General features: G+C 44.1%; 1 protein-coding gene across 1 annotated transcript in view; it reads right to left on the minus strand.

The window, feature by feature from the left end:
- Positions 1-877: 877 nt before the first annotated feature.
- The window catches only part of LOC308370682 (1,4-alpha-glucan-branching enzyme-like), a gene marked incomplete at its 5' end in the record, with an annotated part of 106,770 nt that continues 80,722 nt past the window's right edge, over positions 878-26,925 (minus strand). The window contains 2 exons of the mRNA XM_080845383.1: positions 878-4,219; positions 20,052-20,169. Of these exons, the coding sequence (XP_080701509.1) occupies positions 4,166-4,219; positions 20,052-20,169 (172 nt within the window). The 3' untranslated portion in view covers positions 878-4,165. The remainder of the gene's footprint in view (positions 4,220-20,051; positions 20,170-26,925) is intronic.

Here is a 26,925-nt window from a genome sequence, read left to right on the forward strand (position 1 = left end):
CAATTAAGGATCTGATTTTGCCTTCCCGTGTGTGCTTTTTAATGAGGCAGCGAGCGGGCTAGCGGGCCTGCGAGGGAGAATTGACCACGGAAGTCGTCGTAATCACATTGACTTTTCTTTCCCTCTTTTTCTTTTTTCGTTCAACCAAGTTGGAAGTTCTCAGACTTTTAATATGGAATGCCCTCATGAAAATGTCACTTGGTAGAGGTGTGATTTCTTTTTTTACACAACCCCCTTTTCAGTCGCCTGTCCCTGTGTCGCACACAACCCCCCCCCCCCCCCCCACTCAAACCCATCCTTTGCTCCCATAGTGTGTATGTATTTATGTAGAGTGGGTCCTTCACAGGCTTTTGGATGATGTGGAAAAAGGCACTGCAGCCTGCCATCGCCGCAGCTTTTTTTTGGTTGCGTTATGTGAAAGACAATGGAGTGCTCCTCGTACTGTGGGTAAAGCATCGGCAGGACCCTCCTGGAATACGAATCGTGTGATTTCTCGTCTCTCAGCCTCTGCGGAGAAAAATAGATCAAAACATGCCATATGGTTCACAGCTCAAAACCTGCCACGCTGGAATGTGATGAAAGAAAAAATGAGAGATGTAGCGAAATGGAAAAAGCCCAGTGCATTACTTCTTTTTTTGTCTGGGAGACAAGCAAGGGACTACAGATCCATCACACAGATTTAAAGTCTGCTAATTGATGCACAATACAATGAGTTACAGGTTTCTATGACCCAAGTTCTCTGTTGAATGTGAGCTTTTACATTCGTGAGAATGAATGGTTTCACTTGCAGATGGCCCTACCACTGGCCTCACACAAGACAAGAGAGGTGCAATATATGAGTGCATTACAGGGAGGGTAAAAGAAGTAGTCAAAACTATTTCATTAAGTTAAATGTATTACTGATTTATTCATTAAAAATGGATGTTTGTGTTTACATACAGCTTGTGGCTCTTCAGCCAGAAACATCACCTGACAAGAATAAAAACACAGTTATTTTGGTGAGACTCTGAGGCTTGACCTCTGGGATGTTGTGGTTGCGATGCAAAGTTACAAACAGATACTCATTACTGGGATAAAAACCACAGAACTACACCATGTTACTTCAACCCCCCACCACCCTCCCTCCCCCAGCGCAACACACAAAGACAAACACAAAAATAAACCACAGATTGGACGTGTCCAAGGTACAGCAGCTCGATCTGAAAAGCTGCTCACTCTCCTCTGCCTCTTAATCAACCCTCCGCATCACGAAAATGAGGATCTAGATGGCTAACAAGCTTAACAGTGATACAATAGCGAAAAGCCTATCAGGGCCTCCGATACCCCCCAAACCACTACAGAGGGAGAGGGGGAGCTCACCTCCTCAACGCACCAGAGAGAGAGAGAGAGAGAGAGAGTGGGAGGTAGAGGGGGGTGGGGTGGGGGGTATCAGACACCTGGGGAAAGTCGCGCTCTGGGTTTCTGGATAATGATTTTAATGTACTTATTTACGCAGTTAATCCAGCTTCTCCTGCGAGGCTCTCCGGATCAGCTGCTGGGGAGGGCAGGAGAGATGGAGGGCGAGAGGGAGGCTGGGATTACGTACGCAGAGACAGATTAATGCATATTGTGATGGGGAGCGTGATGAAGGGCAGAAGGGTTTCGGTGTTACAGATGCTGGCACGAAACCGGTCGAGCTATCAGATCCTTTTAGCTTTGTGTTCACATCTCAATTAGGCGCCGCGCTACAGACGTATACATGATTGATCGTGAAGTTGTCTCGTCTTGACTTAAGTAATACACCTCGCCACTGCCTCTTGCAAGGTGTCTGCTCATTTAAACATACTGTTTCAAAGCCACGTATGGATTTTGTTGTGCAACAGAGACTAACTAACGTATTTTAAACACAGCAGTACATTTTACATCAACAAATTAGTCATCACAGGCTGCCTGAAAATGGACATATAAAAAAGAAAAAGGTAATTAGTTTAATCTGCCAGTTGAGGTATCAATCAATTAAATGATATTGTTTAAATTTTCAGCTTCCTTACTTTTTTATCCCAGGTGGTTTGCCAATGAATTTTTCTCAGAGGATTCCAGCACTGCTAACGTGATCATGTCAAGCCTATTTAGTCTAATATTAAGGCAGATTGAATCAATCTTCTTCATAATTTGACATTCTATGAATAAAAACAACAATAACAATTCACACACATTTTCAAAGGGCATTGTTTACAATGAATTGCACATAAAAACGTGAAGTTGCTTAAATCCCATTGAAAAGCATTTTTAAAGGTCTTCAGATGAAAAGAAAAATTACACACATACTGTTTCCCTGGCACTGGATGAAATACTGACCTTAGTAAAAGCTGCATTGAAAGGCTGTACATCAAAATACACACAGTGAACCATAGACGTAGTGGTACATAATGTCATCAGTAGCAAACACAGTGATACATCCAGCTGAGGGAGGAAGATGTGCAAAAATAAACTGGGAATTACATGGATGGAGATTCTGTCAGGTGAGGTCTGTTCTTACTTAGTACAATGTAATTATTTTTTTACAGGACGGTGATTGATAACATAGGCAAGCACAATGTTCTTGACTACATTTCCATGGTGTAATGAAGGTATGCTGTCCACGACACAAACAGATTCAGTCTAAATGATGTGAAGACCTCAATGGTGAGGCCTTGGTCTCGTGAGGATCTAAACCCATGGAAGTGTCATTTTTGGTCTGTGTCTTCTCAAAGTCTTGGTCTGTGTCCTACTCAGTCTGGGGTCTGGTTCACAACACACACTATTGGATGTGGCCTGTCTCCTCTCAGTAGAAAGAGGGGGCAGGCCACTTTGTTGACGCTCTGGTATGTGCTGTGCGCGTTTGTCGCTACAGAAATGGCATGACTGTGCCTCACGACTTTTTGGTGATACAGAGGGGGCTGGCCTTTATAGCAACCCATAAGAAATGACCTCCTCCACCAGAGCGCAGACTCAGCAGTAGCTCTCGTTTTACGGGCAGGGAAGAGGGTCGCCATCCAGGAAAAAAGAATGGATAGCAGAAAACAAAAACAAAATAGGGCCCATGGGAAATAACAGACCATCCCCCCATCCCCCCCCCGAGAAGGAGAGGGCCAGCCATCCGTGGCTGCATGCATGTACCATCACCCTCTGATCCATAAATACCTGCATGACAGAGCATGGGAACACCTAGCAAGTAAAAGCAATTATTTGCTCAGGTTAGCTAACATGGTTGCAATATGTGGGGGCACTGTACCTGAAACCTGTTTTCCCCCTTTTCCAATTGTTTAAGAAAACCTCTGGGCTCTGCTTAGTTACTACAGCACTATTACGCTACTACCTACCAAGTCGTCCCGTTGTCAGAGTTTTATATTCTGATACCCTAAGAGTATGCCATCTCGATGATCTCTTCATTGCTAATCTGGTGTGCATAAAGAAACATTGGGAGAGGGAGAACGCACCCATCTGGACTCTCAGTTAGCTAAATCAAAAGTGTCTGGGTTCGGTTCTGGTTCTTTAAGGATCTGGGTTCCCTCTGCTAGACTTTAGTAATGGGGTTATACACTGAGCTGTCTAGATAGATCAAGCACATTCCACTTGACGTAAGGCTGAAGAGAAAAACCTGCTATGAACTTCATTAAAATCCTTTAGTTTAAAACAAACAAACAATGCCATCTTCATGTGACTTTAACTGACATACAGGGAGATTGGGCAAACACATTGCTGTGTAAACTGTTGGCAATAAATAAGCAATAAGAGAGTGTGACACAAATCATAACCCACAAAATGTGTTCAGCCTTCTCATCACTAAATCAAGGGAACATTAGTAATTTCTTCATGGGTTCAATTCAGCTGAGTTGTGTCAGGGCATTATCGAAGAGCAAGTTGGCACCAACCTCGATCTTGCCCACAAGGCACCAGCTACTCTGTCATGCCCCCCTCTTCAACAAGACAAACACTTGAATTTAAAATGTGTGTATTTGGTTGTGTGCCGCCCTGGGCTGTATAACATTAGACCATGGAAATGTAGCCTTGTGTGTTTGGAATAGAGAGTAAGGGTATAAGAGAGCTCTTGTCATTTGTGATTCACCCTCCTGGGTTTCGAAGTGTTGGCACCCATTTCATCCCTCCATCCAAAGCGATGATTGTGCTTCAGTAATCATTAAAACTAATCAATATCCACCTTGCCCAAAACAATAGCCGTTCTGCAGGGAAGGTACACCTGAGAAAGAGAGAGAGCAAAATGAGAAAAAGAGGTATTAATATTATGAGGAACGTAAATGCAGAAGATATATTTACTCAAACTTTACTTACAAGTTACACATTACAAGATTTAGCAAGTTCATACACTGCAAAAATGCTTTTCTAACCTAGTGTTATTACTCTTATATTGAGATGAAAAAAATCTAGTTGGTCTTGTTTCTAGCTAAATTGTACTTACCTAGTGCTCTTTGGTAAGGTTATTTTTGCCTATTTCAAGCAAATATTACTTATTTTAAGAAATCTTAACAAGCCAAATTTGCTTAACGCACTGGCAGCCAAATTTGCTTGTTTTAAGCCAAATTTGCTTAACGCACTGGCAGCCAAATTCGCTTGTTAAGATTTCTTAAAATAAGTAATATTTGCTTGAAATAGGCAAAAATAACCTTACCAAAGAGCACTAGGTAAGTACAATTTAGCTAGAAACAAGACCAACTAGATTTTTTCATCTCAATATAAGAGTAATAACACTAGGTTAGAAAAGCATTTTTGCAGTGTAATAATAGAGCAAGGAACTCATCCAGTTAAAACTGGATTCAGGCATTGAGGGTGAAAACCCCTTTTAACGAGCCATGACAGAAACATGACATCCTTTAAAGGGATCAAAACGGCAATAAGAATGTTCACGAGAGAGAGTAATGGCCACTTCTAAAACATCATGTCGACTCCATGAGCTGTCCTGCACTACAGACAAAATGACTCTCAACTTCTGCCTTGCTAAGAAGCTTGGAGGAGTTCCAGAGCATCTCTATTGTCTTTTCCTAGAGACACAGTTGCCTCTGTTCTCTGAGATACAGTGCTAATGTGTGACCACCTCTCTGCACATCGAACAATAAAACATACTGATCACAAGGCTCCTTCCAGGGAGCAGCCGTGTTTATACAAAAAAAGGTCATCGCAAGCAACACCCCCACAAGTCAGCCCCAGTAAATCAATCAATGAAACATCAAGTCGCCTGTGGACCCCATGTTTGATAGGAGAAAAAAAAAACACTGGCTAATTAATAAGGCCATTGGTTTACTTCAGAGATAAGGAACTTGAAGTGGTTTCAGCGGGGCCTTCCCAACTTTCGCCTCTGGGGGGTGCTGTTGGCAAGGGGAATGGCATGTGTGTGTGTGAGTGCATGGGGCGAGTGTGTGCGGGGTGTGCCTGCGGCAGGTGACTCAGACTGGAGGCTGGCAGAGGATTCTGGGGCCCGCCGTGGGGAGCTGACGAGATCAGGCCACTGCTGGGAGCGACTGCTTGACACGTCTCAGGCACACACAGCACCCCCCCTGCTGACGCTCTCAGGGTTTGGGCTAGTTTTCTCTCCTGCACGAGCGAGTAATGTGTGTGTGTGTGTGTGTGTGTGTGTGTGTGTGTGTGTGTGTGCCACTGAAGGGTGAGGGAGAGAAGGGAGGGTGCAAGGAACAGGTAAGGCCCCAGAAAATGAAGCCATTATCGCAGCCACACTGTGCTGCGGCACAGGTGCCCATACACACACACACACACACACACACACACACACACACACACACACACACACACACACACACAAATTGGTTGTCTTTTCCCCCCTTGTTTTTTGCTACTTTCCTTTTGGTTGAAAAAATGTTTTAAAAATGTTTTTAAATCAGCCTGAAGACTAACTCTGTTATTTGGCGATAAAACATTCAAAAGCACATACTTCAGCCACGCAAAAATATAAAACAAAAAACACAAGCAACAGAAGTCTGCCAGCCTACAGCACGTGCATACACGGAAACATGTACAAAAACACACATACAGAGCGCTGGGATTGTGGGATTTGGCCAATTTGGCGTCGAGTCAGTATCACAGGTATCCCTGGAACAGGAATGCCTGTGTGTGTGTGTGTGTGTGCGTATGTGTGCATGTGTGTTGGAGTGGGTGGTTGGTTGTTCATTCGTTCAGTGGTGAATCCCTTGCAGCCAAAATCCCCCTACGTTAAGCCTTTGATACAAACTAATATATTTTTCATTTGATCTTTTGGCGTCCTTGTTTAGTCTTCCCGGCGTGGGGCCCTGGCTCCCGACAGCGCTGAGACAATGGGCGAGGCAACGCGAGGCAGTACACCAAAGACGGGCGGCTGGCTGGCTGGCTCGAGGAGCGCAGCCATTCAAACACCTTCACGCCACAGCGGCTCACAGTGTAGCGCCTCAACCCACCACCCCCCGCCCACCCATCCCCCCCACCGGAGCTTTATGCGCGATGCGGCCCGTACTTTTGCGAGAACAGACGGCATTTCATTTTCACTTCGGCTTGGGGTGTGCATTGTGACCGTGGGCTCGCATGTGAGTGTGTGCTTGCGTGTGATGTGCGCTTGAGTGTTAGTGTGGGTGGTTGTGTACGTCTGTGTGCGTTCAAGTGTGTGTTCATGTTTGTGTTTGTGAACATGAGCAAATGAGTGCGCAAGGGTTATGTGTTGGTGCGCAAGTCCGCATGTATGAGTGAGTGTGTGTACGTACGTATGTGTCTATAAGTGTGGATGTGTGCGTCAGAATATGTATGCGCACGTGTGTGTGTGTGTGTTTGTGCGTAGGAGTATTATAGGGCAGATTAGAGTTGTAGCTGTTGCCACACAACAGCCTGTCCTCTCACTTTCTTCTCGAAAGCTATTCAGTGTTCAAACACACGAAACCCTGTACACAAGGCCTGCATAAGCCTCAATACCTCAAGAGCATCCATGGGGGAAGGGGAAAAAATGCAAAGAGAAAAAGAAGAAGAAGAAAAACACACAAACAAATCAGTTCATCAGGGTAGTTGCCGAGACCATGATCTGAAACACCCAGCCCTCTTTTGAAGGAGACGCTGAGAGCAGAGAGGAGAGGAGGGGAGGGGCGGGGAGGGGTTGGGGGGGTTCAATAAAAAGTTCTGCACTACCAAAACTTTAAAAACCACAAACACTGCAATGCTGAGAGGCAGTAAACAACTCCCTCATCCACTGAAGATAACACATAAAATAAATAACGCATTCTACACAGCTGCCTGAGCTTTGTTATGATGTTCCATTTACATTTACACTTTTATCCAAAGCGACTTACAAGGATGTATACACATTTTACATTTACACTGATGGCACACTGCACATCACAAGCAATTAGGGGTTCAGTGTCTTGCTCAAGGACGCTTCGACAGGGACAGCAACCTTCTCATTACTTAATGACTTCTCTACCTCCTGTATCACTGTCTGTTAGTGTATATGTAACAGTTAAAATATCGGGGGGCGTCCAACGTACACCTGACACAGAGCTTAGCTGAATTCACAAACTTGCACGTTTATTGAGCACTTCAACTTACAACTAACCCAACGGGCTGCATACCATGTTCTAACTCTACAGACCTCTCGGCTGAAAGTCCCTTCACACTTTAGGTGCTACAGGAGAGGAATCTGTGTTCAAAGTTATGAAGATGCTATTAAACAATTGTATTTAAACATACTCCCTTTGTGTTGATTCTACATTAATTATGTGACTTCACATTTAAATAACCATTAATTCAAGTTTCAGTCCAGAAGACTGAAGAAAAAAGAACTAAGAAGAAAAAAAGAGATTAATCACGATTAGTCATAGCAAATTGCGCAATTAATACGATAATCTTTTTTAATTGATTGACAGCACTAGTTGTTATGCATTTACGTGCATTTGTGTGCGTGTTTGTAGTACTTATTGATGCCTGTATGCCACAGGTTTAAATGTGCTAATGTATTAATGACTGTGGGAATGAAGGAGACCGTATAAGTGTATGTGTGTACATGAGTATGTATAAGTATGTGTATGTGTGTGTGTGTGTTGGTGTGTGTGCGCGTGTGTATGTGTGTATATAAGTAAGTATAAGTGTGTGTATCTGTGTGTGTGTGTATGTGTGTATAAGTAACTATAAGTGTGTGTATCTGTGTGTGTGTGTATGTGTGTGTGTGTATGAGTATGTATAAGTGTGTGTATCTGTGTGTGTGTGCCTGTATGAGTAAGTATAAGTGTGTGTATCTGTGTGTGTCTGTGTGTGTGTGTATGAGTATGTATAAGTGTGTGTATCTGTGTGTGTGTGCCTGTATGAGTAAGTATAAGTGTGTGTATCTGTGTGTGTCTGTGTGTGTGTGTATGAGTATGTATAAGTGTGTGTATCTGTGTGTGTATGTGTATGTGTGTGTATGAGTAAGTATAAGTGTGTGTATGTGTGTGTGTTTTTGTGTGTGTGTGTGTGTTTGTGTGTGTACATCTTTGGCAACTGTGCGGCGCCGGGGGAGCGAAGCTGCTGTCGCAGCGGCACAGCCTCAGACACTGGTGACTAATTAAACAGACACAGTGGGGAGAGATGGAGAGACGATACACATACAGAGACATGGAGAGAGAGACAGACAGATGACATGGAGAGGAGCAGCAGAAGCTGTAGAGAAGGAGAGATGATAGATAGATAGATAGATGGACAAGACAGATAGGGAGAGGGACCCAAAAGATAAAGAATGGGGATAGGATTGATGGATTTTTGTTGGATGATTCACCGCACCTGTTGAGATGTGGGGCAAAAGTGTGCGCCGTCTCTGGGGTTTTTGGCTATCAGAAACTGAGAGCAGGTGACTGGTTCTGAAACAAGGGGATGTAGAAAGCACATGGTTGCCATGTCATGGCAGCTTGCATATGTGTAGTGATGGATGTTTAATCAGAAGACGCAACCCGCGAAAAATCATTTAACTTGCTCTGTCAGGTTCACGAGATTTAATCAGGTGTAATTTGCAATCCTCCATAGTCATGTCAAGTCGTGGAGAGTTTTTTCGCATGGAACGGCCACGAAAAACAATTGGACCCCCAGTGGTTATGCTGCCCACAATTTGCCCCGTTCCTGTGCAGGCATCTCACAGCCACAGTACCCGCTAGCCTTGCTTTCACTGAGACAATTATGTCCTTGGTGGAGCTTACTTTGCCAAGTGTGCTCTAAACATGAAAGCACCGATGAACAACAGGAGGAGAGGGCAAATCTGAGGATGCTCATCGGCACGGGGTCTCCTGACGTTCCGGCTCCCGCTCTCGGCTCAGCTTGCTGCTCTGCCGTCAGATACACCCCAACCCCCTTTGAAAAAGCAAAGAGGAGCTGCGAGGCACAAGAGCCTGCAGAATAAGCAGCATAAAACAAATAAAATAAAAAAAACGAAAGTTCGCCTCGTCTTTTCGTTTTCACTTCTTCTTTGCCGCTCGTTCTCTTCTCGGGAAACTCCTGGGCACATTTCTCAAGTCGAGGCTTGTAGGAACATGCATTTTCATTTCTTACCGAGCACCCCCACCCCCCACCACCCCACCCTTTTATTCCTCTTGAGAAGTGGAAACCTAAGCTGCAAACGCTTCGGCATATCAATCAATCTGAAGGATTCTCAGCCCTAACCAAGAAGCTTTTCGTGCAAGGGTGAGATGTGCAGACTCCAGACTCCGGTATTCATGAGCCAGAGAAAGGTATTCATCTTCAGCCTCTGGCTGTTTGACACAGCACGCTCCCCCAGCAGCCTCCTTTCCCTTGACCTTCCAGTGCTGCCCTCCTCATTGGCCGCCCCGTATGGACAGACCATCATTCCGAACACAGTTCCGTCTCTCAGAGCCGCTTGGCCGCCTAACGCACATGCAGCAGCTCGTAATGTTCCATTTTATCAACGGTCGAAAGAAAGCCGCCGTGAAAATGCTGTAAGTTCAGAGTGCAAAGGCCATCTGCTACCATGAATTTATACACAATTCTGTGCAAAAGTTTGACACTTTAGTTGTTGTTGAGAAAACATTTGTCACTATGGACAGTTATTTTTTATCCATATAAGAGTTTTTTAAAACATTCTTTTGAAAACAATGAAGTATTCCAGTGATGCATTTGAAGTAAAGTATTTGAAGTAACATACCACATTCAAAACTGAAAAAGTAAAGGCCATCAGCTCAAAACTGGTAGAAACCACCGTAACGTAGGATTACGTAAAGAGAAAGAAAGAATCAAGAGACAGAAAAACTGTGGGAAGTTTTCCAAAATGCTTAAAAACAACCTACTTACCTAACATTAAAAACTGTACCGACAAGCGATTTTTAGGCACCAATTACGTTTACGGCACTGGAATTATAGTTAGTGCATTATTAGTACTGAATTAGATTCTACACCAATAGTTATCCGGATTTGTTTTTAAATGTGTATCTACATTTGCCAGGTTTATTCCTATTCCGTAGCATTCAGGAACATGGTGTTTGTCAGTGAAGAGGGCCAAAAGATTGGTTGCCTCGCCGCTGTGTGAGTGCTAGTGCAGTGCGGGGGCAATGGGGCAATGGGGCACTGCTTAGCACCTCCAGTAGCTAGACCTCCCTCTGGGGCACACCTTGCAGGGCCTAATGGCCACCTGTCAGCGCTCCTCCATGACGTGGCATAGTTAGTGTAGGCGGTGTGTTTAGTCAGTAGCTTTGTGACAACATGAGGGGATAAGGTAAAGTTAAAAGTAAAACTACAGTATATACAAAGTGGCGTGACGAACCTGGGTCGACTGTTTATTAGGCAACAATGCTATTCGCAATACCCACTCAGGCATGACCCGCAAGGGAGCGGGGACTATTAATGAACTATCGACACGGATCTGTAGCAATAGTGCCAATCAGTCACTTTGTTGTTTTGAAGAGGTTAATCCCCTTGAAAGACTCAAGGGTCTGGGAAGAGGTAGTCTAATTTGTCTGAATTCAATTAAATACTCTGTCAACAGTAAACGTATGTCATCCTTGATGTAAATACACAATAGTTACATTTCTTGTTATTTCTATTCACGCACTGTAGTCCAATTAGACAAAGGCAGAAGAAGAAATGCCATCACCAGTGCACGTTCCACATAAGATCTCTTCTTTTGTATTCAGAATCAGAAAGATATGTATTGCATTCAGGTTGATCCAGATGTTGAAATTCATCAACAAAAACATAACTTTTTTAAAACATCCTCAACATTCCCCATTACCTGGTTCTCTGCGTTTTATGCATCAGGTTCTATCTCCATCTCTGGGATAACCCATATCATCAGTATATCTATACATACAGTACAGTCACCAGTAACCTTGTACAAATGAATACCTTTACGTGTCCAATCCCTCCCGTTGATCCCTTGCTCACCTAAACAGGCTTTTATTCACTTGTTTGTTTCTTGTTTGTTTCTGCTGGGGTTCTGAATCCATTGACTACACAAGATAGCCTACAGAATAGTTCTAATTCTAGTAAAATAGCTATGTTATGGGTAAGATGTAATTAATGTTATTAAATGAAATCCACCTAATTAATGCCATAGTTATCTGAGACAAACTTAATGTGTTGTTGCAGTATAAGCTTAATATCATTCCTTCACAACACCACACCACACATAAGCTTTTGGGGAAAGAAGTAAAAGCAATCAACTAAGAAAGCCCAGGTTTCCATACAAAAACTTTCCATAGAAAATGGAGCTGACCTCGCCTCCACAAAGTCGTACTGCAGCAAGTGCCAGAATGTCTGAAACATTTAACATTTGACAAGCTACAATTGTCAAAGCATCAATGAATTTAATTTATTTTAAATAACAGAAAAAGCACTATGGCTTATTCCTTGTGAAAGCCCTCGTGGCCAACACTGTCTAGAAAGATATTGCCATCTTCTTCATTGTAATATCATCTGACACATTCACTTTTAATGGACTGCTGAACGATGCTTTAGGTCGGCTTTAAGCAAACCCTTTTACTTTTTAACTTTAGCCTGGCACTGCCCACTTAGCGCCTCTGACCTCACACCTTTACCGCTTGCTGTCCATTTTCATGCAACAGGTGCCGCCATTGCCGCTCTCAAACTAGGGCCCAGCATGTAGTTATTTGTGAAAGCATACTCACATTACAGCATTTTTCACAAGTGCCTAAAACATTGGCATGGTACTGTTTGTTTAAGTGCAAACAATGAAGGGCAACCAGCCATTCAACAAGCCATGGATCAAATCATGTGCATGTTATCAAAGCCCTGTCTGCGCACCTGTCGTGGCTTTAAGAGGCGTGTCCAGGGAGACTAGCCAATGGGTATGATCTGCATGCCCACTCTGTTTCTGACGACTCTGTGGTGAAAATGATAGTTTTGGGATATAAAAACACAAACTAATCAAGTGGCTAATTCAATCATAAAATGACTATACAAACATCCTTCCTTGTACCCCTTGTTTGCCCTTCGCTAACTGCTAACGCGGCACAAGAACGGACAATGATGGCACACTGAGATGCCACATTACACAAAGAGTTCCAGGCAGTTTCGAAAATGACTGATAAAAGAAAATCAGATTTGAACGCAAAGTCAGCCCACATTAGAGCTACTGTCTAACTCTGAGCTACTTCACTACAGGATTGTATGACTCTTACATAAACTACGAGGCGATGAATTTAAACATGCTGTCCTCTATCAGTGCAATGTTCTTAACATCTTAGTGACTTTATTAGTCTATAATTAAAGAGTAGTTGCTTAGATGTTCTGAGATTGGCATTGTGATGGAAATGAGGGCCTTTTGATCAGAGAGGAAAAAGTGTCACAGGGTTCAATGTGAGACTCATCAAAGAACTGAGGGTTCTAATACATCTAAAGGTTTGACTCCAGTAGCAAGCCTTGTCCAGAGCTGTTGGATGCATTCAAGTTTACTTAAGTAATAAGACACTTCTCCCCAAATCCCCCCCCCCCCCCCCCCCCCCTCTTTTAGCCACCGGGCTTCCTGATGAGGCTAGCTATGTTTTAGCGTTCTGTTACAGTTGCCAAGTTGCAGTTGCAGCTCATTCTTGGTGTTGGTCTATTGGCCTATAGACATAAAATATGACACAGCCAACAGTACAGGAATGAAGATCACTGTTATTCAACTCTGAGAGGAAAGCTGTGAAGAACTATAGCAAGGGGGGGGGGGGGGGGGAATCCATCTCAGAGCCAGTTCAGGGAAATAAGCTAAAATCTCCACTTTCACACCTTTTCATATCAAAAAGTGTGTGTATCACTCAGAGGGAGCCAGGAGACGCGGCACCCTGATTCAAGGTGCGTTCAAACCAACGGCTAAGAGGAGTTAATAACCAACTGTGCTGTGCCGGTGACTCACCGCACTCCTTTTGAGGTTTTCAAAAACACACATAATAGGCGATGCCCAACTATGAAAGTGTGACACCCTAAAGGTTTTTTTTTTTTTTTTTTAAGATTCATGTACGCCCCGAGTGAGGAGAAAGGGAGCTCGAGCCGTACAGTTTGCGCTCGTTGAGAGAGAAGGGGGGGTTGGGGGAGGAGGTAAGAGAATCACCCACAAAAGGCTTCTCCTAGATAGAAACTTCAGGGGCTGCCTTCCTGGGCTGCATACCTAATCTAGGTGGATTCATCATTTTAAGTGTGCTTCGTGTCAGCCTCTCAACGCCTTCGGAGAGTAAATGAGAGTTTATCGTCACTCAGCCAAGGAGGTGGGCGAGCTGATGGACCCATTTAAAAAAAAATGAAAAGACGAAAGGAAGAGAGCTGAAGATGACGAGGGGAAGAGGGGAGAAGAGGAGGAGGAGGGAGGGAGGGAGGGAGGAAGGGGGGAGAAAAAAGTTTACACCGACTATGCCAACTTTGAAGCTGGGGGCCCTTGAATAAATCATGGGCGGAAATCTTTTTCGAAAGTGTGTGTGTTGTGGAGGGAGGGGGGTGGGGGGGGGGGGACCTTTTTTGTGGCACCTGCCAGGAATCAAGATGATTAATTATCGTCATATTCACGCCAAGCCGCCAAAAAGACAGGTGTCTCCACTGAGAAGAGAGAAAAGAAAAGAGCCAAAAAAAAAAAAAAGCCCAGGGGAGTGGCTAAGCCCCAGCCTCGTCTCACCCGCGCCCTCGCCATCACCTCCCCTCCCCTCAGTCCTGATTTATCCTTATTAACAGCCCACTTGGTAGCTAATCAGCACATTTGGGCACGAAAGAGGGGGACAGGCTGGAAGGATGGGGGGGGGGGGGGGGGGGGGGGGGGGGGGGGCAGCAGCAGAGAAGTGTTAGGTTTAATAAAAAGCGTGTCTAAAGAATAAAGAGAATGTATAATAGACAGCTTTTAATGTGATGAAAGCTGCCTGGGCACTGCTGAGGATTACGGTTGAGATTTTTGAGGAGGGAGACATTTTACTCTTCTCTACTATTGGCGGCGGGGTGGTAGGAGAAGGCACACAGATTGTTGACAATGTTATTATTAAAGAGTACATATGTGCAAGCACTGCCAAAAGAGCTCCTCCCTCACAATTATTTTGCCAAGACAAAAAAAACATCCACTAACACCCCCACCACCCCCTCCCCCTCCCCCCACACACTCACACACAAACACACTCACCACAAGCCAGACACTTAGAAGTAGCAATGCTAATTTAAGAGCCGGAATGAACGAGGTAATAAATACTTACTAAGATAAACTACAGCCAATTAATTGTATGAAGCTAACTGAAATGGCTCCACAAAAAGGTGTTTTCAGCAGTAACCCCCTATTCAACATAAATTGCGGGCTGCAGTTAAATCAAGCAAGCAATCAGGCCATAAAGGCTATTGAGTTTGGATGGGACTTGATTGCGGTAGAGCTGAATTGAATTGTGGTCCAAGCGTTACATAATACGGACTCCTTAACACTATAATCCACTACTCTGACGGAGGGCTATTTTTCCGAGCGTTCTTCTATTTGCAATTCAGAAATAATCTCACACACAATGCACTCAGAAGTAGCTTTAGATTGGGACTGGGAAAGATTAGCCGTGGATGAGTCTTGTCCTCGGTTTGAAACGTGCCTACACACTTTCACATTTACATAGTGGAGGTAAAGACTACCTTTCACTGACTGCTCTTTTTCTTCTAATAGCCTGGGGACTGAGACACGGCCTGACAGACATGTAGATATGCCAGGGGAGTCATACCCCCCCCATGACTTGGCAGGAGTTTGTGTAGCCTGTTTCATGCAGGGCATGCTTTTAAGGTCATGAATTATGTAGCCGAACTCCGGCAGTAGTCCTGGAGATATCGAGTGTACCTACTCTTTAAAGATGACATGATAATTGTAAGTGTGGATAATTCAGGACTCAGATGGCACACACACTCACACACACACACACACACACACACACACACACACACACACACACACACACACACACACACACACACACACACACACAGAGACACACACACACGGAGACACACACACACTAGGCAGGGTGTAATGTGAGAGGAGAAAGCTATTGGTTTGTTCAAGGAAGAGGAAAAATTGGCCTCACTTGTGCCGTCCTATTCTTGTCCCGGGGTCGGGTCGGAGTCATCCAAGTCATGATGAGGCAGTTTTTTGCTCATGAAAAATTCTGAGGGAGAGAGTGAGCTTATAGCCTGGCACACAGAATCTCAGCTCCCACATTCAGGAACACACAGCAAGACAGCCATTCAAAAGTGATCAAAGACCATCAATAAAATAGAACGAGGGAAACACCACAGAATGCTCACTGAGACAAAAATGAGGACAGTTTTGCAAATAGTACATGCTGTATTGAGGATAAACTGGTTCACTAATGCCCGGTTTACAAGAACGATACTGAACTGAGGAAACTTAAAATTGATGGCACAAAACTAACAATATTTTTAGCGCTTTTATTATTCTCAAACTGGTCCATCACCCATCCAGAAAATTCTAGAATCTCCATCTCTGTGCTGCTCTTAACAGAGATAGAATTTGAATACTGCATAGCCATTTAAAAGTCTACAAAATGGAGTAGTCTGCTTGCACATCATTATTGCTTTGCATTATGCTCAGTCTTAACCCCGGAGGTTGAAAAGAGAGGAGAGAGAGAGAGAGAGAGAGAGAGAAGAAGAGAGATGAGGGAGGTTGGAGAGTGGAGAGGAGACGAAGAGCACTAAAAACGAGCTGAGCACATGATGAAGCTCCGGCGTCATAAGCCACGGCACTGGAAGTGGAGGTTTAAATTTCACGCCACGCACTTAATTTCAATCAGGCCCCTGGAAACAGAATAAGAAATGTAAAAACGGCTGAAATACGAGCAGCAGAGAGAGAGAGGGCTTATCTGATGAAGGGAACCATGTCTCTCCGGAGAACTGGTGCTGCTTACATCACATACATTTCGCCCCGCTGATAAGGTCATTAGGTGAAGTCTAAAAATAACGGTCCCTGACCAGGAGTCCAGCCACGTCTTGCGAAGAACAAAATGAGCTAAAAAATGGGCCGAGCCACCTAACAGCCTTAAAATAAAGCAGATGTTAATCACCTTGACACTGCCAGCAGTCGACAGACGCGTGTGATAATTAAGATAAAGGCGAGGCCATAGACATGCACGAACACACTATTAGCTTTTCTTGAGGGTGCAACGCTCCATATCTCATATGGGGACTTTGTATGCAGAGTTATATGCATTGCTTGTTGAATGTTCTTTGGCCATTAGCTATTTAGCAACAACCTCCATCTGAACCATACGCAGTGGTGCGCAAAGGGGGTGTGCAACATGTGCAGCGCAACAGGGCACCACACACAGGGGGGGCACCGCACACAGGGATACCATACACAGGGGGACATCAAAACATCGGTGGGCTGAAAAATATATACGAGTTAAATTACAATGGGAAATTTCTTTGTCCTTCATTTATCTTTTACTTTTTAATTTTGAAAAATGGGCACATACTGTATCTTACACAGCCTCCCACACGGACAAGGATGTGTAGGCTATTAGCGTACAGATCGGTCATGGCGGTGCTCCGGGCTCGGCAACTGGCTCGACATTGTACATCATTGTAAGAAATATGTTCATTAACTCGTCAAGATAGATTTCTTTCCATCTTCACTCACGAGCGAAGGTGGGGAATAGAGAAAGAAAAGGCCAAAGCAGGTGGCAGGTGAAGAAGAAACTATGTGGATAAATGATGAAGTAGGCCCATTACGTTATTTCAGTGGAAATTCGATGGTGAGCTTGATGTCCAACAATTCATTCAGACTAGCTAACAGCTAACTAGGTTTACACTGAAAAACGACTAAATTAAGATTTTGGTAAAATCCCAGTGCTTTATCAGAACAACAACAAGTTCCATTTTATTGTTTCTTGTTAGCTTTTCCTCATTATGAAATGTATCTCTCTAGCGAGCTTCCTAAACAGTCTGTTTCTCTGCAAGTTCAGCCTAACCTAGGTAGCATGAGCTAGCTAGCTAGTGAGTGCAGTCCTGCCATAATGACCATTTATCCTCTCCCCAACTATTCCTCTCCTTACACCGGACGTAAACGAAAAGGCAACTTTTTGGTTATGCCCAGGAGAATATGGTGGCCTTCTGGAGCCTGGAATATGAGGGGTGTCAGGCCAAAAGTTTGATGAATGTATGATTCAGGGTGGAGAGAGCATGTAACATTATGTGGAAGCACCTAATACAGTGTAAAAGTTGGGTACCACTTCACAATAAGACTCCATTATAAATGGTCTATAAATGGTTTATAAATAGGTTATTAATTAGGTTGTAAACCCTTTGTAAGTCATTAATAAGCCCTTATAAATGAGTTATAAACACAGTTTTTATACATCGATGTGGGCTCACTGTTTGGGAAGATCCCCATCCCCCCAAAAAAAACTTTACAATAAGGCTCCATTTTGTAAAGCTTTTCCAAAAGCTTTCACTTACATCAGAAGGATGTGCTCAATGAGATGATATTACAGCACACAGGTCTGTCTCTCTCATAGCCTACCTGTATTGACAACCACTAAATGATACAACTTAACTTTAAAAAGCCCACTCTGTTCATGCACTTAGAATGAGCAACGGGAGAAATTGGTTTAAAACAATGCTCCAAACGGAAGGATGTGTGCTCTTTGAAGTAACATTACAGCTCGTAGTCCAAATTGTTACCTACTCACTCCTCTTTTCTTTCCCTGCCTGGGCTTTTCTCTCCTTTCTCTCCTGTCTCTCTCTGATGTCGGTAGCCTATTAACAACAAAGCTAAATGAAAATTAATTCTACTCCTAATTTGCTACACAAGTTATGAGAATGAAGGGAACTTCTGATTTGCAAAAGATAATATGTTAACTCACGGAGCATGTGCTAACTGGTACATTTGATCTGCTGATAGATGTGACAAGCGAGCTAACTCAGCCTTTTACTACACTACTACATTTACCAAGAAATACGACCATACATCTCCCTTTTTGTTCCCAGCATCCATGATGCTAATTCAGATTGCTGAACTAAGATGAAATGTTGCAGTAGGTTCAATCAGCAATCAGAAAATAATTGATAATGTTAATTACAGTAACCCTAGGCAGTAGACACACGCAGATGGGATTGAAACTAGAGAAGACAGAGTAGCAATCTAGGTATCCTGGAAGTTTTACCTGGAAGTATTACTTATGCTCCTTGTTTGGTTTAGTATGTATAATGGCAAGAAGAACAGTAAATGCTAACTATGTTAATGTATCTGTTAGTGTTAGGTAGGTATACTGTACTATCAACTACCATAACGTTAATATGTTTAACAACTGTCAACGACTGTCTGTATCGAGTAACGTTAGCAAGACTTTTACAACTACATTTGCATTTCCTGTAGGGAAACTAGTGCTAAGCAATATGACACGAGTGAGAGTGGGGTTGGTAAACAATATAAGCTATTGAAAAGATAGCCTTTTGAAAAGAACAAGGTATTAACCAATACATAAATTCAAAAAGGTAAGCAAATAGGCCAATGCATTCATTTGATTTAATTTCTGAAAAAGACAAACATGGTGACAGAGATATAAATAAATGAAAATAGATACATAAATATAGATGGTGGTTGAGGGAAAGAGTGAGAGAAAGACAAAAGACAAAGATATTTAAGAGATGTAATAGAGAGAGAGAGAGAGAGAGAGAGAGAGAGAGAGAGAGAGGGGTTGACAGGGGGCCATTGGGCTCTGGAGGGCCGCCCCGCACAGAGCACTAGTGACAGAGTAGTACCCTATGCCCCCATGTCGACTCAGCGCAACAACTAGGATTCACCACAGTGGAGGAGGCAACTGTTCCTTTTAACCCTCTCCTCAAACACCATGTTTCCTAATGCCATACAGAAAGAAATCTACAGAAATTCAGTCCATAGTAGTAACAGTGTTTATACATGGAGAAAACATACCAATAGTGTACTAGCTATAATTCCGGTTCTGTAACCGTAGTCGGTGCCAAAAGAATAACAACAAGAAAAACCTAAGAATACCAATATTGTGCACTACAGCTGACTGTGTCACTGAACAATCAACATTACCAGTTTAATTTGATACCGGTACCATAACGTTATGATCACAGAAGGCAAAGCACCTGCGACAGACAGCCTGTAATGTGCTCTAGCGAACTCTCCCCTCTGACTAAGTACAGAGTGCACATTCGCTGTTTTCATCCAAAATGCACTCGAGTAATCGCATCGCTGCTTTCAAAGGAGGCGGGCGGGAAGAAAGCGAACAAACGCTAATACAATCTCGATTTCTCATCCGGTGGGAACACGAGGCAGTTAACCCTTCATTAATATCAAAATAGCAGTGTGGACAATTTAAGATTCCCACAAGTAAAAACACTGTGAAAAATCTCCCTGTAAATATTTCATGATTGGGAAGAGCACTAAACCTCTTACACAACCTCTCTACTTTTGTCTCTTGTTATTTAAATTATCCACGATACCCACAGAAACCCCTCAAAATTCACTGATGGTCTGAGATAGTCTGTGGAAAGCCTGTTAAACAACTCATGAGGAAGGTTCTTGTAGACCTTAGCTGTAGTCTTACTGTCGTGTGTGTGTGGGTGTGTGTGTTTGTGTTTACCCGCGTAGAGTGTGGGCGTCCATCATGAGGGACAGGCTCGGTGAAGAACTCGGTGTTGTGGTCCAGACGGCCGTGGCCCCCGTATTGCACCTCATCTGAGTCCAGCTTGATCCCGTATCTGAGAGACGGAGTTAAGGAGCTGCACGTGGAACACTGTGTCCTTCAGTTCAAATAAATAATTCAAAAAATCGAATACACATTTGCTTTGGTTACTCTCTCTATCTCTCTCTCTTTTTCTCTCTCTCTTCATACACACACACACACACACACACACACACACACACACACACACACACACACACACACACACACACACACACACACACACACACACACACACTCACACTCACACTCACACTCACACTCAACACAGACAAAACATAAGTATTACTTGAGTGTCTCTAGTTGCTCTTGTTGTAGAAGGACATTTCTAAAGCAATGCATCTAGAAATGATATCCTTCACAGACGAGAAAGCAAACACATCACACTTGACTTTGACCCTTTGGTGGAAGGCCCATAATGCATAGCAATCTGACTACAATATGGCAATGACTCCATGTTTTCTTAATCTGACATACGAAGCCTTCAACGAGCGTTCACAACCCAAGGTCACAGATTTGCTACGCACGTGTGACCCTCCACCCATACAGAAGTTAACCATATTAAAGACCACTGCAGATCAAATAAACACATTCAACATAATTGCAATTCCTTACACATTTGTCATGCATTTCCCATTATGTATTTAACATATACATGTTTATACATTCTGTATATCAGGTCAAACACAGATATACTCACATTTCTCTGACAGTGAATGCTTGTTTTGATCTTTATATGCTAAGGTCACTCTCTCAGCCATTTATATGGAAGCACTTGCCATATCCACTGCTTTCAACGAGGCCACTGCAGTTGTCATGAACACTGAGAACATTATGCTTGCGCAGTGCAGTTGGAAGTCTGGAGCTGGTAACAAAAGAGCGTTGACATTGGTTTGAGATGCAGACTGTCCAGTCCGAGGAGGCCTGCAGACCCTCTGTTGAATACATATTACACATCAACCGCTCTGATTGCTTTCAACTCCTGGGAGATGATGACTACGCTGTCCCACATAAACGTGCAGCAAGTAAATGAGCGAGAGAGAACCAGACAGAGAAGAAGAGAGAGAGAGAGAGAGAGAGAGAGTGAGAGACACATGGGAGGGAGAGGATAAACCAGCAAGCACTCAATTCCTGGGCTGACTGCGGACTTATTTATCTGTTTCAATATATTAATAATGTATCACGTCAGGAAAAATGTTTCAAACAACAGAGACTATTAATGCACACAATCTACTCTCTCTGTCTGTGCCGCATGAAGCAAATTAAATATTTAAAAAAGTAATTGCCCAGATTCATGACCAGAATGAGCAACACCTTCTGCAGAAAGAGAGAGAGAGACAGAGAATTTATTTTTGAAAGGCATAAAAAGCAACACGGAATATTTGGGAGAGGAAAAACAGACTCCACTTCCTGTCCGGAAAAATCTTTTCCTCCTCTGCTGAACTTTATGGAGTGAATCCGGGGAATGTTGAGTGATGGCCTAAGAACTGCTGCTAGGTGATTTTTTTTTTCTCTCTTCCTATTCTCCACAAATCTTTGTAGTGCTCTGAAACTGTCAGAAAGCTCTTTTTGGTGGGATGGAGGGGGTTGGGAGAATGGAAGAGTGTAGTGAATCATCCCTGAAACAATCTACACTACACTGACAACTAGTAATCATACAGTTGCCTGACATGATGGAAGTGTTAAGGATAACGTTATGTCTTGATAACTGTCACATGAACAACGGAGGTTGCCATGGCGTTCCAGCATGTCATGGAGGGCTTGAGTAAAAACCGTGCCATGAGATCATTATGGCGCATGGGACGACCACAGGTGAAGAAATGTGCCGGGACTTGCCACAAAGCCCCCCTGTGCCGTGATGTTTCTGTTGTAACGTCTGCCAATGCCTCACAGGGCCAGGCGAGGCATGTTTATGACAAAAGTGTGTCAAGAGACATTACAGAACTTGTAAATTATGTTGATTGTATACTTGAAAAGGCATGTTACTCTTGAACAAAACTGAATGCAAGAGATGCAATCACCTGCGGAGGGGGAAAGTAAGTGAGGGGGAGAACAGAGAGAGAGATAGATGTGGGGAGGGAGGGGGACAGAATGATGGAGACCAAAGTAAAACTAAAGCTCCCCGGAGACCTCCTCTCTCTCGCACTCTTTCCTCATTCCCTCTTTCCAAGTCCTTTGTTTAGTGCTGTCTCGGAGGGGCTTAACTTGCGCGCGAGCCGAAGCAAACATGCAATCGGGCATCTAATTGGCTGGTTGAATAATCACCCCTCGTCCCTGCAGGCTCGTCAGAGGTCTGGGCGGGAGCCTCCGCCGAGCGCACTCATCTGAGGCCCCCGGAGCCGAGGAAAAGCTCGCCTTTTACTGTCTGCTTGTCTGCTTTGATACCCATGATTAAAAAGAAGTGCTGTGGCTCGCATTGTTTTTGCTGAAGAGGACGATACAAATAACCACCCCCCACCACCACACCACTACCCCCGACAACCTACCTCAGCCCTTATCCCCGCCCTACCCCCCCCAGACCCCCCCCCCCCTGCCTCCAACCCACCACCATCGTCTCCCCTCCACATGCCACTATTTGCATTGGCGTCTAATTCTGACAGAACAAACTCCTTTTGTTATGGATATTTTTGGGATGGTTATCACAAGGAAACGAGAGAAGAAGACGGGAAAGATGAAACGGAGGAAGGATGGATCTCTGGAGAGTAGCGGAGAGAGTCGGCGCAGGGCACTGAGCTTAGACATCCTCTTTTTAGCATAAGGCAGTAAAACCTTGTGCAGTAGAAGACCTTTTTTTCCCTTCTTCTCCTTTTTCGTTTTCTTTTTTTACCATTTCACTTCCACAAAAGCATTACCCATCATTCATTGTTTTGGATGGGACTTGCCTCAGCAGTTATAAGGGCACAATGTTGGGGACGAGAGGAAAAAAAGGGGAGGGGGTTATTCAGTGAAAGCACATTAATTTTGTGCTTTACTAGAGCAGAATATACTCTGACAGACAGTGTTCTTTTCTGGGTGACCTTACTATGATCTGCATGCTCATCTACAGCAGCTGACACCAAAGGAGGCGGTGGCGGCGGCAGTAACGCTTTGTCGACTAAAATGCAACAGGACTGTATTGCAGTTTTTGTTATGATGACATGCGACCTGATGCTGTTTAACACAGAATCTTAATATGCAAAACCATTAGCATAAATTCTGCATCTCATGTGATCTACAACACCTGGCAGAAGCCAAAATTCACTAAATAAATAAAAAAAAAACTCCATGAATAAATGAATGGCACAGCGATTTCTCCAGGTTGTAAATAAAAAAAACACAGAGTGTGTGAAAGTGTGACTTCACTGAGTTTTGGTGCATAAAAAGCCAATGTTAATGACTGCCATGGGTAAACATGCAGATTAGATTCATCACGCAGTCCTCATTCACAAGTTGTTTTGGGTAAGTAAAATAACATTCTTGTTTCATAAATTATAATAATTCAAAGCTTAAAATCAACTCGAAAGTACTTCCACACATGAAATTCCTTCTGGGAGTCGCTCACATACCTTCATAATACCTACAAAATACTTTGTACGAACGTAATGCTCAATGCTTAAACACAAAACTCATTGGCTACCTCTGCAAAGGTTTTTGTTTACGCGCGAGGGATGTGCCAAACAAAGAGACGTGGAAACCGACCGTCTACAGCGTGGCGCTGGCGTGTGTCTGTGCGAGTGTAGGCGGTTGCATAATGCCAGGGATGCGGGGCCTGATAATTTAATGTTCCCTGGCAAAGTGTTTATGAGGCAGAAGACGGCAAGGCACAGGGGCAAATTGGCAGTTCAAGCCTTTTAGCAATTACGTTTTTGTTAGCGCCTACAGATGCCTGCCACAAACAGGCCCGGCGGTTCAGCTGTGAAGTATTGTAATCAATACGGCCTTTGTGAATGAAAGGGAACGGGGGAGAGCCCTGGGAGAGCAGTCAATTTCCCCGCCCTCCGGGCACTGAAAGCGTTGGCCTGGAGCTCACAGGGCGGTGATTAAAGGCCCTGATGAACCATATAAAATCGGCCAGTGACCGCGAGCGTGATCGGTGGCTGTGGGCCAAGCGGGCTCCGCACGCCTCTGTCTGGCAGGCCGGGAGCTCACGTCCATATGGATAAAGCAGAGAACTGGAGACTCTCCTCTGTGTGTAGCTTGTCACGTTAATGCAGAGGGTGGGTTGGAGAGGGGGAGAGCCAATTGAGCCAGGGGAGCGAAGCTTCTGCTGAATCCTAATAAGGTACGCTACCCAGCTAGCGGCAGACTGTGCTACTCTTTCGACTCTGCCCTGGCTCGGTGCAGACCCTTACCAAAAGTTGAATACAACACATATGTTAGGCTAGCGACTAGCGGCTAATGGTCTGAGCCTGATTTCCATGCGTAAGGTTATGGGTTTGATCTTGGCTGCTGGTCATCTCCCATAGAAAAGGAGGGCCTCATTCAAAATGCCTTCACTTCAATTCTGATTACTACACCAGGACACACAATAATGAAAGTGCAAGGACTCCATCACCAACAGCGATCAACTAGCTAGTGTATTGATTAAGGCATCTGGAACATGCTTTCTATACCTGCTTAACTTATAGAGAGCAAACTGTGCAGGCTTCTGTTTTGGCTGATGTCTAAAATGACTTACAAACTGTATGCGGAGTGTTCACAATGCCTTCACTCAGCTTACCAAGCAAAATGATTATTTGGAAATACACTTACCCGACCTATTCAAACTATTGAAAAGTTCTCCGTCTAACAAGTCATTACACTAACTTATCTGGAAACAAAGATCTCTGAAAGCATGCAGATTTTTTTCTTTACATAAAAAAAAACCATAGTACTATATCAGAACATTAACTATTATGCAACACTTAATGACTCAAAGCACTTTTGATGTCTACTACCCACTACCGCCGCTGTCGAATGGAGGGAGGCTTTACATTACCAGGTTCACATGAACTTGCCACCATTAGGGAAATACCAGGCTAAGCCGCCGATGGCTTGATATTCTGTGGGCCGCAGCAACAATGGTACGAGTTAAAATCTCATTTGGATTCGGTGCTCGTGGTAATATCACTTCAATGTTGTTTTCAGTTACTTAGTTTTATTCCTGTGGCTTAAGTTTTACTCTTGGACTTTTTATTACTTCAGCAGTTAACCTCACAGCTGCTCACCTCCAACAGGTCCAGCAAGTGTGTTTTGTGGCGGTGTCAGCAAGGCCGCTGGAGAACTGTTATTGAGTTGACATCTGTCCTGCAATTGCAAATAACCCCCATAATTTTGGCAGGTCTATTTTCGACTCCTGTTGGTTTTGGTTTAAGGCTCTCTCTCTCGCTCTCTTTCTGAGGTTTCTGAGATGCATTTTATTTGCGATAGAAGGAATCACATAATCTGATGCAAGGAGGGGCTTTCAAATTGCCAAGGTGGTGCAAATCCTGACTGAATTCCACGTTAACTGCACATCTCAAATAAAAGACACCACTGGCATCTCCTATGTCATGACAGCATTTGCGGGGAAAACACAAATCTCTTTTAAAAGGCACACTTGCCTGCAAAATATACCTTTTAGGCCATAAATAATGCTCAAACGTATAATCCAGGTAACATTTCACTGTCAGGTAGGAGGTAGGAGCTTGAAGCTTCATGCTAACAATCTACCATGCATCAACCCATCCCATGATTCCACACACAAACACACCCACCCACATCGACACACACAGCGCAGGCTGCTTTTTGGCACATAGGGGGGAAGAGCCTGCCCATCCGTATTCCGCCCATCGACGCAGCCAAATTAGGATGGTTGTCGAGTAACTGCCCCGGCAGATAATGAGAACGGGGATGACCTGACACAATCACGGTGCATCTACGGGCCACGGTGCGCCATCAAAAGACATTTCCGCTTTGACAGAGTGAGCTTTTCATGGCGCTATCCAACCGGGATTTTAAATAGCACCAACTGGCTGGGCTAGTGTGAGCTGCCAGGACGAGGAACCTACCGAGGGAAGGGAGGTTGAATGGGGGGGGGGGGGGGGATTGTGGGGAGTGGCAGATACAGGATAAAAACACTGAGGCTGACGCGCCTGTCAAAACACTGACGTCGGCTGAATTTTAATGGCCAATGTTAACTTCTGGAGAAACTTCGCCTTACAACTCTTTTTTGTGACGAACGGAAAAGTAAGGTAAGAAAAGAACGAAACAGAAAAGCAGCTGAAAAACAAGCTTGAAGGCCTGATGAGCAGACCGTGATACCCTTGAAAAGCGTACTTATAAAAGCTTGTTAAAGGCCTCTGGCTGTGCACCTTTCACTGTTATGCAGGGTGTGTTAATAGCCACTTTGGCACCCAGGTAAAAGCCACAGACCTCCTCTAAAGGCGTGCATGAGACGATACAGGGCTGCCTCCCGCTCCACTCTCTCTCTCCCATACCGAACGACTGTTCCTCCGTGCGCGTTCACTCCCTCCATACCCCATCTGAAATCAATCCAAAGACATCCGCTCCCGTTTCTTTTTCTGCAACCCCCCCCCCCCCCCCCCCCTGTGTGCAGTCACTAATATGCGAAGCGACGGGCCGGGCTTTAATGAAAAAGCACTTTGGACACCTATGGACTCGTCTTGTTTACCTCCCTTTTGCCTCTGAGTGGCACTTTCATCTGTCTTCTCCTCTAATTGGATCCTCCACTTCTTGCACCCCGCCACAGTCAGTCGCAAGGCATCTCCGAGCTCTGGGGTGTGTACACACACACACATGTCGTTTACCTTCC

Source organism: Sprattus sprattus (genome assembly GCF_963457725.1).
Source record: "Sprattus sprattus genome assembly, chromosome: 9".
NCBI lineage: Eukaryota > Metazoa > Chordata > Actinopteri > Clupeiformes > Clupeidae > Sprattus > Sprattus sprattus.